This window comes from Ochotona curzoniae, unplaced genomic scaffold (genome assembly GCF_017591425.1).
Source record: "Ochotona curzoniae isolate NIBS_2020 unplaced genomic scaffold, NIBS_Ocur_1.0 contig_3255, whole genome shotgun sequence".
In the NCBI taxonomy this organism is placed as follows: Eukaryota; Metazoa; Chordata; class Mammalia; order Lagomorpha; family Ochotonidae; genus Ochotona; species Ochotona curzoniae.
Window position 1 is genome coordinate 1,501,850 of NW_024465777.1, and position 16,063 is coordinate 1,517,912.

A 16,063-nucleotide genomic window follows, 5' to 3' on the forward strand; every position below is an offset into this window, starting at 1 on the left:
GTCATTGTGAGGGACAGTCAGGGCCCAGCTACATCTGTGTCTACTGTGATGTGGAAAACGCTTGTGGGGCTCCTGTAGAGCTCACCACCTGGAGGTGGCAGGAAGCCAGATTCAATGCCAGCAGGACCAAGCCCGGAGTACCAGCCTGAGCCAGAAGCCGAATCTGGGTGTGGAATGTGAAGCTTGGAGAAACCTTGGGTACTGCGGATGGGGGCCACAGGTGGTTTAGAGTTTGCCTCAGATCACTGAGTTCCTTGAGGTTTGGGACAGTGTTTGGTTTCAGTCCTCCAGGATTTTGCATGAGCCTGACACATAGTAGGGATGTGACAATACAGGCTGCCTGGATGGGAGAGGCAGGTGCCAGCTGAACAGATGCGTAAAAGTGAGTGACAAGAGAGGATGGATTGTATAAGTGAATGGGCAGGTGGAGAGATGAACTGAGAGAGAAGAGAGTATGGGGAAGAGAAGTTGGCTCATGAAAAGATGGGTGGGTAGGTAGATGAATGGAGGGATGGCTGCCAAAGCGGGGTGCTAGCTGTATAGATGGGTCGTGGGATGACAGGTGGATGGAGGTCAGTGAGAAGATGGGTGGATGACAAGATGGCAGGTTGCTTTCTTAAATGGTTTCTTGGATTGAGGGCGTGGGAATGGGTGAGTGGGTGGGTTGTTGAGTAAGTGAATGGGTGGATGGGGAGATGGATAGATGGCTGGCAGGGTGAATAGCTGTGTGGGGGCATGGATGTCAGGCCGGCCTGTGGATGCCTCCGAGGACTGGATGGTGGGGGGTTGGATGGCTGAGTAGGCGGGTGGGTCAGTGAGTGGCTGAATGCTCAGCAGCATTCCATGTGGCTGAACGCCTGACACCTTGCCCAGAAGCAGAGGGGTGGTCTGGGTTCTAGAATTCGAGTTAATTGTCCTGCACTGGGGGAAACCAGTGCCAATTAGGCAAATAGATGCAATCCCAGCAGGTCCTGCAGCAGGCTTGCTAATTGACTCCACGCTGACGGAGCCGGGCCTGGACTTCAGTGGCCTGTGTCGTATTGATTTGTAATTTACACTCTACTCACATCCAGACGGATTTGAGGTGACTTAGGCGATTAGGCCTGCATGCGAGAGGACAGTGAGAAGGAAGCAGGAGAGCCAGGAAGCCAAACAGCAGAGTAGTTAAAAGGGAACCTGCTTCACCTTCGCGGGTGGCTGCTCACAGGTGGGCTGTCGGGCCTGGCGGGCTGCTCAACTCTGAGGTTCCTTGGCCACCGGCTGTCGGAATAAAGCCAGGCAGATGAAGGGAGGTTGCTTCAGGTGGGTAGGGAGGATGTCAAGTGGGTGAGGGGAATGACAACCGATGGGTGGTGGTAAACAACAAGGGTGGCTGGGCGATGGGACAATAATAATGTATCTTACAGAGCCTTGTGAGAGCCGAGAAAGAGAGAGAATGAGAATTGCCCAACTACTGATTTCCTCCCCCAAGTGGATGCAACAGTGGGTTTGGGCTGGGCCAAAGCGAGGAGCCGGGGCAACTTCATCTGGGACTCCCATGTTGGTACAAAGCCCAAGCACTTGGACCATCTCCTGCTGCTTTCCCAGGCACATTAGCAGGGAAACAACCCTGATTCAAACCTATGCATCCTATGTGGGATGCTGATGCTGTAAGCTGCGGTTTGACTCACTGTACCACAGCCTCATCCCCCAGTGTTTTCATTTACACAGCCAGCCTTCTTTACCTGTGGGTTCCCCAGTGACAGAGTTAGCCAACCCCAGATCAAAGACATTATTTTTTTCTAAGATTTGTTTGTTTATTTGAAAGTCAGAGAGAGAGAGAGAAAGGGCGGGGGCAGATTCCATCTGCTGGTTCACTGCCCAAATGACTATAACTTTCAGGGCTGTATTTAGATCCTTCATGTGGGTGCAGGTGCACCAGGATTCGGACCATCTTTCACTTCTTTCCAGGCCATTGGCAGGGAGCTTTGCAGATCAAAAAAATCTTCATTAAAAAAAACCTCTTCCCAGATACAGATTTTTTTTTTTCCCCCTTGCATGAGGCCCTGAACAATACACTACAAAAAACTACTTATGGAGGCTATCAGGTTAGATACAATGCATCATTTAGAGGATTCAACACTGCTGGAGGAGGTGGGTGTTGTAGGTGTGGGCTCTGTGCAAATGCTTGCTAGCAGGGGCTCAGCATTCCCCAGATTGTGGTGTCCACAGGAGGCCCTCCAGCCCACCCCCTCCCTGACTACTACGGTTGCACAGCCATCCTCCCATCAGTGGCCATATTTCCTGGAGACAAACTCCAGACACCCAGACTGATGGTGAAAGCGGGAGAGAACGTTTGATGTCTGGGTGGACCTGGCTGACGGGGGTGAAGGAAAGGGGCTGATGAGTAAAATAAAGCCACGGGCTAACTTGATGACAGAAGATACACAGGACCAGAAAGCTGCAGTACGTGGCTTATCTAGGAAGGCTTCCCAGGGGAGGTGACATTTGGGACCCATTTGGAGGGGCGTGTTTGAGTGTCCCCAGGAGGGTGGGGGGCATTGCAGGGAGGAGAAGCTGACTGCACAGGGGGACTGTGTCTGGTGAACAGAGAGAGACACACTCATTTGTGGGTGGGGCCGGTGGGGACGACCTGGGCTCCCTACTTTGCCACAATTGGCCGGCTTCCTCTCTGAGCTCTCCCATCTCCTCTAATGTGACATAGCCATGATGACTGGTCTTGTGTGCGTGAGTCATGCTGGGGATGAGGGAGTACAGAGCTTGGCCTGGTGCCGGGCACCTGGGCACACTGCTTCTGCCGATCAGTAGATACCAGGCGTAAGCGGATTCCTATGCAAGAGGGTTTTTAAAAGCACGGCTGCCATGCCCTGGGAGGCTCGAGAGCATGGGCCTAGACTCAGACTCTGTATGTCCTTGGTCAGGTCACCAGGCCTCTCAGAGTTCCCTTCTATAAGAATGCCAGGCGTCTCAGAGTTGTCTCGAGAACCAAGAAGGCTCGTCCCATGTCCAGGGCTGCCCGTCTCACCCCAACCCTCCCACTCTCTTCCTTTTCCCCCTCCCTCCCAGTAGGCCCTGGTGTTCATTTACCATCACCCCACCCCCAGTAACCCCGGCCCAGACCCCCATCCATCATCCTGTCCTTTGCAGAGGTTAAGTGGGTCCCCAAGCAGCAGATCCAAACGCTCCCGCAGCCCCGGCTGCACAATGTGGCCCGCTGTTAGTGCAGCCCGGCTGGCCCCAAGGATTGAGTTTCAGCCGGGGCCGGCGCTGGCGGGTGCCCAGGCCAACAGCGGGCAGGCGGGGGACAGAGTAGAGGAGCTGGCGGCGTCGCGGGGACTCCTCTGCCCGGGGCCTGAAAAAACACAGGCAGCCGCAGGCGGGCCACGGAGGCCGAGCAGGAGTGTGTGCCTGGGCAGAAGGATTTCCCATTAGCAGGATCCCCTTTCGTACTGCCTGAGCCTCGAACAGGGGCTGGGCTAGAAAAACAGCATGCTGGCTCTTCCCGCTTCCGCAGGCCTGCGGGCTGCCAGGAGCGGACATGGACTCCTCACTCGCCCTGGGCCAGTGGGCCCGAGGCCCCTTAGGTTCCCATTCTTATCAGAGTTCTCAGAAGCCCTATCAGGCTGTCAGGTTGAGCTGGGTTCAAATCTCAGCTTCTTTCTAGCTCTGTGGCTTTGGGCAGATTTTTGAGCCTCTTTGGATTCAGACTGCTCATCTGGGCAATGGGATGACAGGCTCAGCCTTACTCACGGAGTGATGTGCACATGGTTCAGCTCAGAGCCTGGCATCCGGGTCCCTGGGAGATGGAATCAGTGGTTTGTAACTTCCCAGTGGGAGGCAAAAGAGCCCGGTGGCTCCTGGGACTGGCCCCACGTGTGGGGTGGGGGCGTCTTACCTGCTCCTTACAGACCCTGTGGGTTCCTTGATCTGTGCAAGCCTCAGTTTCCCTGGGAATTTGCTCTGGACTGGCAAGGGAACGTGCTGGTAGACACCTGTTGAGTGTTTGCCATGTCCCCTGTGGGCCTCCGGTAGCCCGACCTTGTTGCCCTACATCCTGTGGGTCCAAGTGCAACCGTGAGGGCACAGGGTGAGGATTTTTTGTTTTGTTTTGTTTTTAAAGATTTTATTTATTTTTATTGGAAAGTTAGATTTACAGAGAGAAGGAGAGACAGAGGGGAAAGATCTTCCATCTGCTGATTCATTCTCCAGTGGCCACAATGGCCGGGGCTGAGCTGATCCATAGACAGGAGCCAGGAACTTCCTCCAGGTCCCCCACATGGGTGCAGGGTCTGAAGGCTTTGGGCTGTCCCCAGTTGCTTTCCTAGATCATAGGCCAGGAGCTGGAAGAGAAGTGGAACAGCCAGGACACGAATTGGTGCTCATATGGGATCCTGGTGCATGCAAGGTGAGGATTTTAGCCACTAGGCTGCTGTACCAGGCCTGCAGGGTGAGGATTTTGTCATCCTCATTTTATGAATAAGGAACAGAGCCTCAGAGAGGGCAAGTGACTTACTTAAGCTTGTTGGTGGCCTTGAACTTTCTCTCCTTTTGGAACATCTAATTTGGAACGAGGAAAAAGTGGTCTGACTCCCAGGCTGTGGCTGGCATCTCACTGGACCAACCAGAAGATGCCAGCCACGTTTGGGTTTGAGTTACCAGGAACTTTTGGAAGGATCCAGAGTGACCTGCTGATTGGTCACATGCTAAGCTGATTTACTGCCTGTTCTGGAGAGGCTTCTGGCCAGTTAAGGATGGCTCACGGGCACCTGTCCAGCATGTACCACCTCCCGACCCAGCTGGTTCCCATGTAGAGCTTCATGTCCTCCACAGGGCCGCCATGTGATGCCAGAGTCCTCAGAACGGCCAGCGTCTCTAGCCTCATCAGGAATCCTCCGTAGCTTGCCATTGGCAGTTCCCAAGCTCCACCCAAGCTCCCCACCCCCTTTCCCATCTCTCCTGACAGCTCCTCGGAGATGCTCTTTCTCATTACTTGGTGAAAGTCAACTATTTCCGCTTTCACTTCCTCCTCTAGGTTTCCATAGTCTGTGTGCGCCAGTTCTCGCTGCCTCTCCCTGCAGTTCCTCCTTGCCCCCCTAGCCGCCCCCTAGCAGTGCTGTGAGGGAAGAACTGGTCAGTCTCTGTGCCCCTGGTGCCCAGCATAGGGCTTGGGTAGAGTGGATATTCACTAAATGACCATGACTTTGTAACTTAACCCAGCCCAGGTGGATGGCTGCCAGACACTAGGAGCCAGCCTGGTTAAAATATCAAGAAGGACTTGGCGATCAGGTGGACAAAGGCGGACAGGCTTGTGGCCACAGTGGAAAGTGGTACAGCTGGATGCTCAGGTGGGGAAAGACAGAGCCTGGGAGGGCATCAGTGACCCTGGAATACACTAGAAAGGAGCTAGGACGTGTTCCTGCAGGCATCGGGCGCTCTGCGGATATAGCTCCGTTATGCTATGCCCAGAGCTGGGCTTGACAAGCACCGCACAGCCACCATGTGCAGGCTGGCAGCCTCTTCCTGAGCACGTGCCCTGGGCCCAGTTGTCAGAGCTGTGGATGCCTTGCTGAGCAAAGCAGCTTCCCCAGGGTAAGGGCCCTGCAAGGTGTAGAGAAGTAAGATTTGCTTGCATGATATTACTTTATCCTCACATTTTACAGATGTGGAAACTGAGGCTCAGTCACACACTGGAGGATGCCAGAGCCCAGGTTCTGGCCTGGAAAATCTGAGTCCTGTTCCTCTGCTACTCTCCCTTTTATCCCCTCCTGTCCTCACTCGGGCCTAGATGCGCACACACACGCATGCACACACACATACACATGCGTGCACACACATGTGTGCACACACACGCGTGTGCATGCACGCACGCGCACACACACGTCCTGTTCCTCTGCTACTCTTCCTTTTATCCCCTCCTGTCCTCACTCGGGCCTAGACACGCACACACACGCACGCACACGCACACACGCACACACACGCATGCACGCCCCTTGATGGTTTCCTTGAGGTGTTCTCTGCTTTCTGAGCTAATGACATAGCGGTAAGAACACAGATAAGGACATTGATGTGAGTTTGAACCCTGGCCCTGCCTGTGTGTCCCTGCCTGACCTCAGTTTTCCCATCTGGAAGATGGCATTTTTAATACCCCAGTCAGCGTTTGGCACACAGGCTGGAGGTTCTTAATGAAAGCTGTCGTCTCCCCCACTGGCACAGACTGCCAGAGCTGGCGGGCGGTGGCCTGGGGAGCAGGGGGCAGCCTTGCAGCCCAGCAGCCCGTGAGCAGGGCTCCTGCGCAGCCACCTCCTGGCGGCCTGATGCTAACGACTTCAGTGTGTCTCCCCTTTGAACGCAAATATTTCTGAAATGCACACTGCTCGTTCCCACGTCGCCGGAGGGGCCGGCCGCCTCCCCCAGCCGCACAGCCGGGGCCTCCTGATTGCTTTCTTGTGTGTCGGCTCCAGGCTGGAGAGGGGGTGTAGGCCCAAACGCTGCTGCACCCCAAGGCGTGTGTCTCGGGCTGGTGGCCCCATTCCTGCTTTGGCCTGGGTTCCTACAGTGTCTGGCCCCACTTTCCTCAGCTGTTCATTGGGTTTATGGGCGGGAGTGGTTTCTGATGAGCGCTTGAGATCCAGTTGGGTAGTAGGGCTGAATGGGGAGGGAGGTGGCAGTGTTTGTGTGTGTGTGTGTGTGTGTGTGTGTGTGTAGGTGGGAAGACACTGGGGAGGCTGGGGAGGGTGTGAGCAGAAGGGCACGGTGAGCAGCAGGGTCCAGCCCCGATTCTTCCAGTTCCCACTACATCCACCCTTCCCCCCAACAGCACTTCCCCACTCTCACTCCCTTGACTTTCTCTCAGTTGCCCCCTCTGCCAGGGCACGCCCCTCCTGGGAAGCCATACCTAAATGTGGCCTTCCTTTCCTCCCCCGCCACACCCATCAGCGACAGTGCACCGTGCACATCCCCGTGTGGTCTTGTCACATCCGCGTGGTGATTAATTATCTGTGTACGGGGACGCCAGCTTCCCGGCAATGAGGGATTGGCACTGTCACAGCGGAGGCAGCTTGATGGAGCCCTGTGGCCCCCAGAGCGTGCTCGGTGGTTTGCCGACGAACATTTTTAATTACAGCAGCCTCGTGTTTATTTCCCTTCTTTTTATGGAAAGTGATATTGGTTTCCCATTTATAATAATGATCACTTTTGTTTCCTCTTTAAAATGCACTTAAGAAAAAAAAAAAGTCAATTGGAAGAAAAATAGTCAAGAGCAATACAGGTGGAAGGCGGAGAGGGCTGACGTCATCCAGTGTTGTCCACTGGAAGGGCCCGAAGCCAGGCAACCCCGGATGGCACAGGGCACTGGCTGGCACGTGTTCCCGCTACTCTGAGCCAGGCCCTGTGTCAGGTTCTAGGGGCTCCAGCCCTTGCTCTTCGGGGGAGCACAGGCCCTTGGAGAATGGCAAACCAGGACAGTTACTGCCCAGGCCATCTGCGAGCACCAGGACATCTTGGAACACCAGTAACTGGGAGGACTTCCCAGAGGAGGTGACCTGAGTTGAGATATCCCCAATGCGGGGCAGGAGGGGCAGACAAAGTAGGGATGGAGGAGAGAGAAGGTTCGAAAGGTGTCTTTCCAATAAACAAATGTTATAAATAGATCTATTTCAAAAACCTTAAAACCAAAAGAATAGTGCCAGGTGAGAAACAGCAACTGAAAAACAGCCTGGCAAGGGAAGAGGGTGAGTGGCCCTGGGTATGTTCTTGAGCCTGCCAGCCTTGGCCTTCCCATCTGTGAAATGGAACTGTATCAAGTCCTTCCTGGCATTGTTGGGAGAATGTTAGTGTCACCTCCAGGGACTTGGATGTCCTGAACCCGAGGTGAGAACTCTGCACTCCAGATTCCCTGGAGCTGGATGGTTACATTTGGCTGGAGAGAAACCAAGAGGAGTTTGGGACATCCCAGGAAAGCAGCATCAGTCGAACTTGGAAGGGCTCCTTGGAGGCTGTGGCCTTCAGGAAGGAAAGCTGATGTTGATCAGATGTTGGCCAGTGCAGCCTAGGTGTGGGAAAGCCAGTGGGTGGAGCTGGAGCCTCTTGGATCCACCTTCAAAGGCCCATGCTGCCTTTAAGAATGGCTCTGGCTTCCTGAGGACTCCCGGGGCTGGGTGCTGTCCGACACATTGGGTCCTCATATCCACAATAGGAATTTAGCTGGGCCCGCCCTGTTGCACAGGCGAGAGTGAGCCATGGAAGGTGAAGGGGCGAGGTAACCAAGTGCCGTCTCCTGCCCCAGTACCTAGGGCTGACAATTCTTCCCAGGCCTGGCAGGTGTGAAGGGGGCCGAGGAGTCACTGCCCTGCTGCCGCTTTCCAAGGGCAACTGCCAACGTGGTGAGCCCTCTGAGCCTTGCTGGCTGTGAGCCTGTCAGCCTACTCGCTTCCAGACCCCTGGGCTCCTCCACTCAGGCTGCCCATCCTGCCTCCAGCCAGGGCAAGTTTGGGTCAAGTGCACTGAAAGGAAGATGAGGGGGTGAAAGGCCCAGGCCTAAGTTTTTGGGGTGCCCCAGGTTTGCGTCTCCTGCTTTCCTGCATGACTTATGACAAAGCGCCTTCTGGGCTCCCTTCTGGGTCTGTTTTTGCACCCAGAGAATGAGAAGGTTGGTTCCCAGCCCCTCCCTCCAGGGCTACACGAACCAAGTCCTTGTCCTCTGGGTTATCCAGGACTTTAGCCAAATGGGTGGGGCCACCTGCATGGCAAGCTGGCTTCCACCTGGCAGAGCTGCGGCCCTGCTCTGGCCCAAGCATGGTCGCCCCTCTCCTTCGGTCCACACCGCCCCCGGCAGCTGCTCCTTTGGCCCGGCAGAGAGCCCAGCTTGGCGAGTCCCCGGCTGAGGCCGATGAGAGAAAACAGGTTAAAAGTTCAACCCTTGTTCTCTCCAGGAAGGAAAATCTGTAGCATTCCGAGTGTGAAAAGGAACCCTCTTTGCAGCCCCAAAGCAACATAATAGAACTTCGCTTCGATTTGCCATCAAAAAGATGCCCTTGGCACTGTCTCCACTGTCCCTGCCACCCCCCCCCCACTCCTACACCCCTACGCTGGCCACAATGTAAAGGGACCCAAGGACCACAAACAAGCCACAGGCGGTCATGGGGACACTCCTGCATCCTCTCTTGTTGGCTTTCCCGTCTGGCTGAGGTCATCTCTGGGCAAATGATGCTTCTCCCTCCAACTCCCAAGCCCCCCACCGCCCCTGCCATGGTCATGCCCTCATTACCTTCTATTTGAACCTTCTCAATGGCCTGGAAGTTGGCACCCCGCCCCCAATCTCCTGGCATCAGTGAATCTCGCTCAAACCATCAAACTAATTGTTCTAAATGCCTATAAGTGGATGGGGTTGGAGGCTGGCACCTGCACTGCCATCAGCCCCTCTGTGACCTTTAGAGACTTCCTTGCCTTCGCTTTGCTCCAGTCGCCTTATCTCCAATCAGAAGCAAGTGGGTTGCACTAGGGAGTGCGTCACAGTTGGTGGGCATTTGGGTCCTGGGACTGTGGTGATAAGTACAATGTAGCCATCGAGGGTGGTGATTGATTGATGATGCCTGCCTTGGGCACAGAACTGGAGCAGAAAAACGAGCATGCCTCTCATCTGCAGGCTGAGCTGAGCCATGTGCAGGTTCTGCTGACCTGCTGGGTTGGTGCTTACCCACCCACGGCTCAAATCTGTACCTGGTTGCACTGCTCCATGGTCACGGTGGGTGTCTTCTCCTCTTCACTTGTCCCAGCGTACATAGCTCAGTGCCTGGGATGCCATGGACATCAGCTAGCCAAATGCCTAAAAGGGCTCCATTTGAATCCACTCAGTACATTGCAGTTGAATACAGTGTTCTGAGGGGGTCTCCATTGTGGCCCAGCAAGCAGGTGAAGCTGCCACTTGGGACTCCCACAATCCAGATTGGACTCCAGGTTGAGTCCCGGCTGCTCTGCTTCCAATCCAGTTCCTGCTAATGTGCCTGGGAAGGCAGTGGAAGATGGCCTAAGTGCTTGGGTCCCTCCCACCCATGTGGGAGATCCAGATGGAGTTTCTGGCTCCTGGCTTCAGCCTGGTTCATTCTTGGCTATTGTGGTCATTTGGGGAATGACCCAGCAGAGGGGTGGTGTCCCTTTCCCAGAGCAGGGGGACACGGATGGGGGTTCTAGCTCTGAGCTGAGCCTGGGGGAGGGGGCCTCTCTCTGGCCCTGTGGGTCTCCTCTGCCACAGATGATGTGGCTGCTGGTCACAGAGCTGTGAGTTGTCTGACCAGTGACAGCTGGTGCCCGCTACCCACAACCCTCCACCCTCAGGACCCATCCTGGGCAGAGTTGGCAGAGCTGGGACACCAGAGGATTTCAGATCCTGGCAGTTGTATGGGAAGTGGGATAAGCTTATCTGGCACTGAAGTGCACCCACATCCTAGCTTCTTAGAATTTGATGCAAGCCAAAAGGTGAATGGATATACAAGTAAGTTTTGATGTGAAATATTTTTAAAGATTTATTTTTATTTGAAAAGTAGCATTATACACACACACACAGATAAAGAGAGAGAGAAAGAATCTGTCTGCCAGAGTGGGTACAGTAGGACTAGCCAAGGCTGGGCCACAAGAACTCCATTCAGATCTCCAGCATGGTTGGTGGGGGTCTCAACACTTGGGCCACCCTCTCTGCTGCTTTTCCAGATGCATTAGCAGGGAGCTGGATCAGAAGCAGAGCAGCCAGGACTCCAACCAGTGACCATATGGGATGGTGGCATCGCAGATAGTAGCTTAACCCATTATATCACAATTATTTGGGGTGATGTAGCATTTTGAGCATTTGGTAGTGGACCCTTTGGAACCTAGAGAAAACCCCAGATTAGGACCCTGACACTATGGAAAAGGAGGGAAGGGCTAGTACCCGGGTTAGGGGTGGATGGAAGGGTGAAGAATTGGTTGGGTGGGAGGCGTTGGGGTTGGGTCTAGATAGGAGGGACCTGGAAAAATAGAATCAAGTAATTGGCTGAGCCATGAGAGTGGAAGGGATTAGGGAATGGAAGGACAGGGTCTGGAGGGAGGGCAGATCTTGGGATTACAGTCCTCTAATTGGGGTGATGAAAGAAAGCAGAGCGCTGGAATGAGGGATCCAGAGGCGCGCATTTCAGGGCTGGGGCAGTGATTGACAGTTCCTAGTAGGAGGGACTGGGTAGTGATTGACAGTTCCTAGTAGGCAGGACTGGGCGGTGATTGACAGCTCCTAGTAGGCAAAGCTGGGCAATGACTCTTGGCTCTCCCTGCAGAAACACTGATGGATTCCACTACAGCGACGGCTGAGCTGGGCTGGATGGTGCATCCATCATCAGGGGTGAGTTGGTGATCTGCAAACTCTGCCTTATCCCCCAAGATTCCTTGGGCTCTGCTCAGGACTTAGATATGCCCTCCAAGTCCATCCCCTTCCCTGCCACCCCAAAGCCCAGTGCAGCCCAGAGCAAAGACCTCTCACCGCCCACCCACCCCTCCCCCTTCCAAGTCCTCTCCTGGCCTTGTATGGAGCACCAGTTACCATGACAATATGCAGGGGCCTTCCACCGCAGGATCCTCATGGTGTAAAGTCAGACCATTTTACAGAGGAGGAAAGCAAGCTGCCATTTCCCATCAGTTGCGTTAGCATCGTCTCCAATCCCACTGGACGGGAGCGCCTCCATGTTACAGGTGGACAAACTGAGGTCCAGAGGCCAAATGTTAGCAGGTGCTGGGGCTCAGGCTGCATCCAGGGCAGTGGCCTGCTCTGAGACCCTCTCTAACTTCACGCGCCCCCTCCTTGGACTCCCTTTACTTCCCTAAGTTGGGATCTGTGCTCCCCTCACTGAACAGGTTCCTCTTCCTCCTCACCCCCACCAGCTCATCCCTGTCCTTTAGTTTACGTCTGTGCATCAGTGAGATAGCCATAGCGACACCTCCTTCCCAGGACTGTCAGGCCCGGCACAGATGGGGCTACCCGTCCAGAGTGCTGCTGCTGATAATTGGCACGGTGGCCATTGTCGGTGCAAGAGCTCTTCCCTTCCCTCCCCCTCCCCCAGGACTCAGCTGCTGCCCCAGGGCGCTGCATCCCCCTCCTCTTTCTCCCCTAGCCTGTGCTCTCAATAGGCAAGGGCCCCAGGGTCAGGCCTCTTTCTGTGGCTCTTTCTTGTCACCAATTTTCCATCTGCGAAGGCGGCTGGGCCCACAGCCCCACCCTGCCAGTAATGAGGCCAGGCTGGGCTGCAGGGCCCCCGGCCGCAATTATTTGGGGTGTTTAGGCTGCAGGGCCTCCGCATGTTAATTAGAGAGAGGGGAGAAAGGCAAAGTGCTCTAATTAAGTGCTCTAATTAAGTTCTGAAGAAGAGCAGTGGTTGTAACAAGGGGCTGACTTTGTCACATGGTGCCACCAAAAAAAGAGAAAATTTTAATGTCGGGGAGCTTCGGAGTCACCATTGAAGTGGAGATGGGGCCAGCAGGCTGCAGCCTGGCCTTCCCCAACACCCCCGCCCTGCATAGCCCCTGACCTCCTCAGGCTGCAGCCTTCATGCCACTCCATGCAGAGAACAAAGGCGATGAGCAGCATTGGCTGTGGGGGCCACCTGCCTCTCCCATCACCTGCACCAACCATGGTCACATTTGGCAGTAGGGGAAATAAAGATGAGGAGACAGGAAGTGACTTGCCTGAGGCCACACATATTATAAGCAGAGGCAGGATTAGAACCCAGAGCTCCCAGAACGGGACACAATTGTCCCAAGGCAGCACAGGTGAGCACTCAGAAAGGTTTGCCTAATCGGGGCCAGGTGTACTACAGCCCATAAGTGGGCCCAGCTGGACCTATTGTGTGTGTGGGGAGGGTGAGGTGGAGTAGGCCTTAGGTGAAGGCATCGGGATGGCAAGGGGGCCAGGAGAGGGAAAGGGCAGGGAGTATCCCCTGCAGGGCTGGGTATCCCCAGGCCAGCAGAGTCCAGGGGCTGCAGTGGGAACAAAGATTCAGTCCCAAGGTTCTCCAACCCCTGAGACCTTATGAGGTTCCTAACCAGCCCAACCCTTCTAGGTCTGGCCTGAGATCCCCCGAGCAGAGCTGCCCCTGAGGGAAGGGGGTGGGGTACTAACTCACAGGAAGGACGGGCTGCGTCTCCCTGCTCACACAAGGCACTCTTAAAGGACAGAAGTTCAGTCTCCCCACCGTGCTGGCATCCCCCTACCCAACCCCATGTCCAAAGCTCTGCCAGCTCCCATCAGAAACACTCCCTGTAGGCAGGGCCCTCGCTTGTGGCCCTGTCGAATGGGAAATCCCAGGGATCAGGACCCCACATCTCTTTCCTTGATCAGGTTCGTGAACTCCTGACAGAGGGGGCCACATCTCCCTCGCTGACCAGGAGAAATATCAAAGTCAGGAAGGTGTGTGCTGTTCCATTAGATTGGCATTCACCCTTAGGGATGGGGAATGCCCCAAGGCCAAGGCCATGCCTCTCCCATCAGATTGGGACTTCTCTAACATTCTCCACCATCAAACCAGAGGATTTCCTAAGTCTAAGTCTGCGCCTCCCCTTTAAGGGCATTTGCTGGAGCTGAGTCATTGCCTCCCCCAGCTGACTAGCATTTCTCCCACAGTGGGAAGAGGTGAGCGGCTACGACGAGAACATGAACACGATTCGCACCTACCAGGTGTGCAATGTATTTGAGTCAAGCCAGAACAACTGGCTGCGGACCAAGTTTATCCGGCGCCGGGGCGCCCACCGCATCCACGTGGAGATGAAGTTCTCAGTGCGCGACTGTAGCAGCATCCCCAGCGTGCCCGGCTCCTGCAAGGAGACCTTCAACCTCTATTACTACGAGGCCGACTTTGACTCGGCCACCAAGACCTTCCCCAACTGGATGGAGAATCCGTGGGTGAAGGTGGACACCATTGCCGCCGACGAGAGCTTCTCGCAGGTGGACCTGGGCGGCCGGGTAATGAAAATCAACACCGAGGTGCGGAGCTTCGGGCCCGTGTCTCGCACCGGCTTCTACCTGGCCTTCCAGGACTATGGCGGCTGCATGTCCCTCATCGCCGTGCGGGTCTTCTACCGCAAGTGCCCCCGTGTCATCCAGAACGGCGCCATCTTCCAGGAGACACTGTCAGGGGCTGAGAGCACGTCCCTGGTAGCTGCCCGGGGCAGCTGTATCGCCAATGCCGAGGAGGTGGATGTGCCCATCAAACTGTACTGTAACGGGGATGGCGAGTGGCTGGTGCCCATCGGGCGCTGTATGTGCAAGGCGGGCTTCGAGGCTGTGGAGAACGGCACCATTTGCCGAGGTAAGGAAGGGCCAATGTGGGGCACATAGCTCCGTTAATGCTGTGGATGGGTAGGGAGGAGACGTTGCTGCTGGCTACAGACTTGGGCACGGCAGCTGAGGGCTCAGGTGGGCAAGGGCCAAGGCCTGGAGCTGACTGACCACGGGGCACCTGTGGTTAGGGTATCTAGATCCACTCCTCCACCAGAGCCCCCAGCTTGATCAAGGGAGGCATGCAGGGAGCACTTCCTGTGCACACATTCACACGTGCGCGCATCCACACATCCACGCACTTGACAGGTGCAATACCAGATGATTCGGGTTGGTGTGAGGATAAAGACTTTTCGATTTCGTTATTTCATGGTTATTTATGATGGCAACTGGTGGAGTTTCCTTTTTAAGAAGATGAGCTAGAATAGATCACCCTTCTGTGTGAATGACTTAACATTTATGGAGCTTTTACTCCGCAGTCAGTACAGGCCCAGCCATGTGGAAGTGACCAGACGGGTAGAACTTGTGTCTCACCCCGTGCTACCTGCCCTTCACGGTTCAGGTTGAGACTCCTCCCCCTCTCGGAACCCGAAGCTGGCAGGCTGCTGTCGGCAGGACAAAAGGCAAGGGAGTGTGGGGAGATGGCACGCTGGCCCTAAAGTTTCCATCTGCAGTGGCCCACGCATGCCATCCCTGCAAGCTCAATGGTCCAAGCAAGTCATATGGCCAATTCAAGGCAATGGGGATGTGCTATTCTCCCATGAGCTGGCCTCTGTGACTGCCACTTGTACTGTATGCTGAGCACTTATTTTGTGAGTTAACTCATCTGGTCGTCATAGCAGCCCGAGAACAATGAAGCCCAGAGAACACACCAAAGAGAGTAGGGAAGGTCTGGCTTCTCACCCTGGGCATAAGCTAACTTTGGGACCAGTGGCTATGACAAAGAATTGTGAACATGGTTTGTAAACATGAGGAGTTTGTAGGAGGAACTGCATGGTGGTGAGAAGGCTGTGAAGTTAGATGAAACTAGGCTCAAATCGCAGCCTTGCTGGTTAGAAGCTGTGTGATGCTGGCCAAGCGTGAAACCCACTGTGATTGGGTGACTGTAAGCAGCCATGTGGCAGGCATTTAGCATGATTTTCAGCACAGAGGAAGTCCTTGATAGATACTGACTAAATGAGAAGATGTTGTATGCAGAGCCCACCTGTTGCAGGTGCCTGGTAGTGTGAGCTGGAAAGTGTGTGACTTCCTCTTGCATCCTAGAGTTCCTTTAATGCCAGACTGAGAGTGGCAGAGAGTGTGGGAGTCTCACTACCACCTTCCCTGTGACTTCTGCCTTCAGCTCTGGCAGCATTGCTGAATCCCTGGAAGCATGGGGGGATGGTTGGGAGGTGGGTGCCTGGAGCTGTGCCCACAGTGCTGGGGGTTGGTGATCCAGGATGTGAAGACTGACAAGAGAGGAAAGAGAGGAGCTTGAAGGAGCAGGAAATTTCCCCTGCAGGAAGCTGATGATTCTGGGAAAGAAACAGGGAATTTGCTTGCTTGGGGAAGCTAACCAATTTGGTTGTAAGTCCATGAGTGTGGAAATGCACAGCCATGGAAAATGGCACTGGGGGGCAGAGTGAGCCAGCAGGAAACCTGGCATTCATTATTGGTCGGTTATTCACTCATCAAACCACCCCTGACCTGATGTTGAGTATCAGATAGTGCAGAGAATGATGCAGCTCTGGGCCCCCAGGTTCCTGGGGAGATGGACCTGGAGCCAACGAAGGT

At 54.9% G+C, this 16,063-nt stretch overlaps 1 protein-coding gene across 1 annotated transcript in view; it reads left to right on the top strand.

The window, feature by feature from the left end:
- The first annotated feature begins 11,304 nt into the window (after positions 1-11,304).
- EPHB2 (EPH receptor B2) overlaps positions 11,305-16,063 on the top strand; it is a 104,724-nt gene continuing 99,965 nt past the window's right edge. Inside the window, exons 1-2 of the mRNA XM_040979741.1 lie at positions 11,305-11,365; positions 13,637-14,321. Coding sequence (XP_040835675.1) covers positions 11,309-11,365; positions 13,637-14,321 — 742 coding nt within the window. The 5' untranslated portion in view covers positions 11,305-11,308. The remainder of the gene's footprint in view (positions 11,366-13,636; positions 14,322-16,063) is intronic.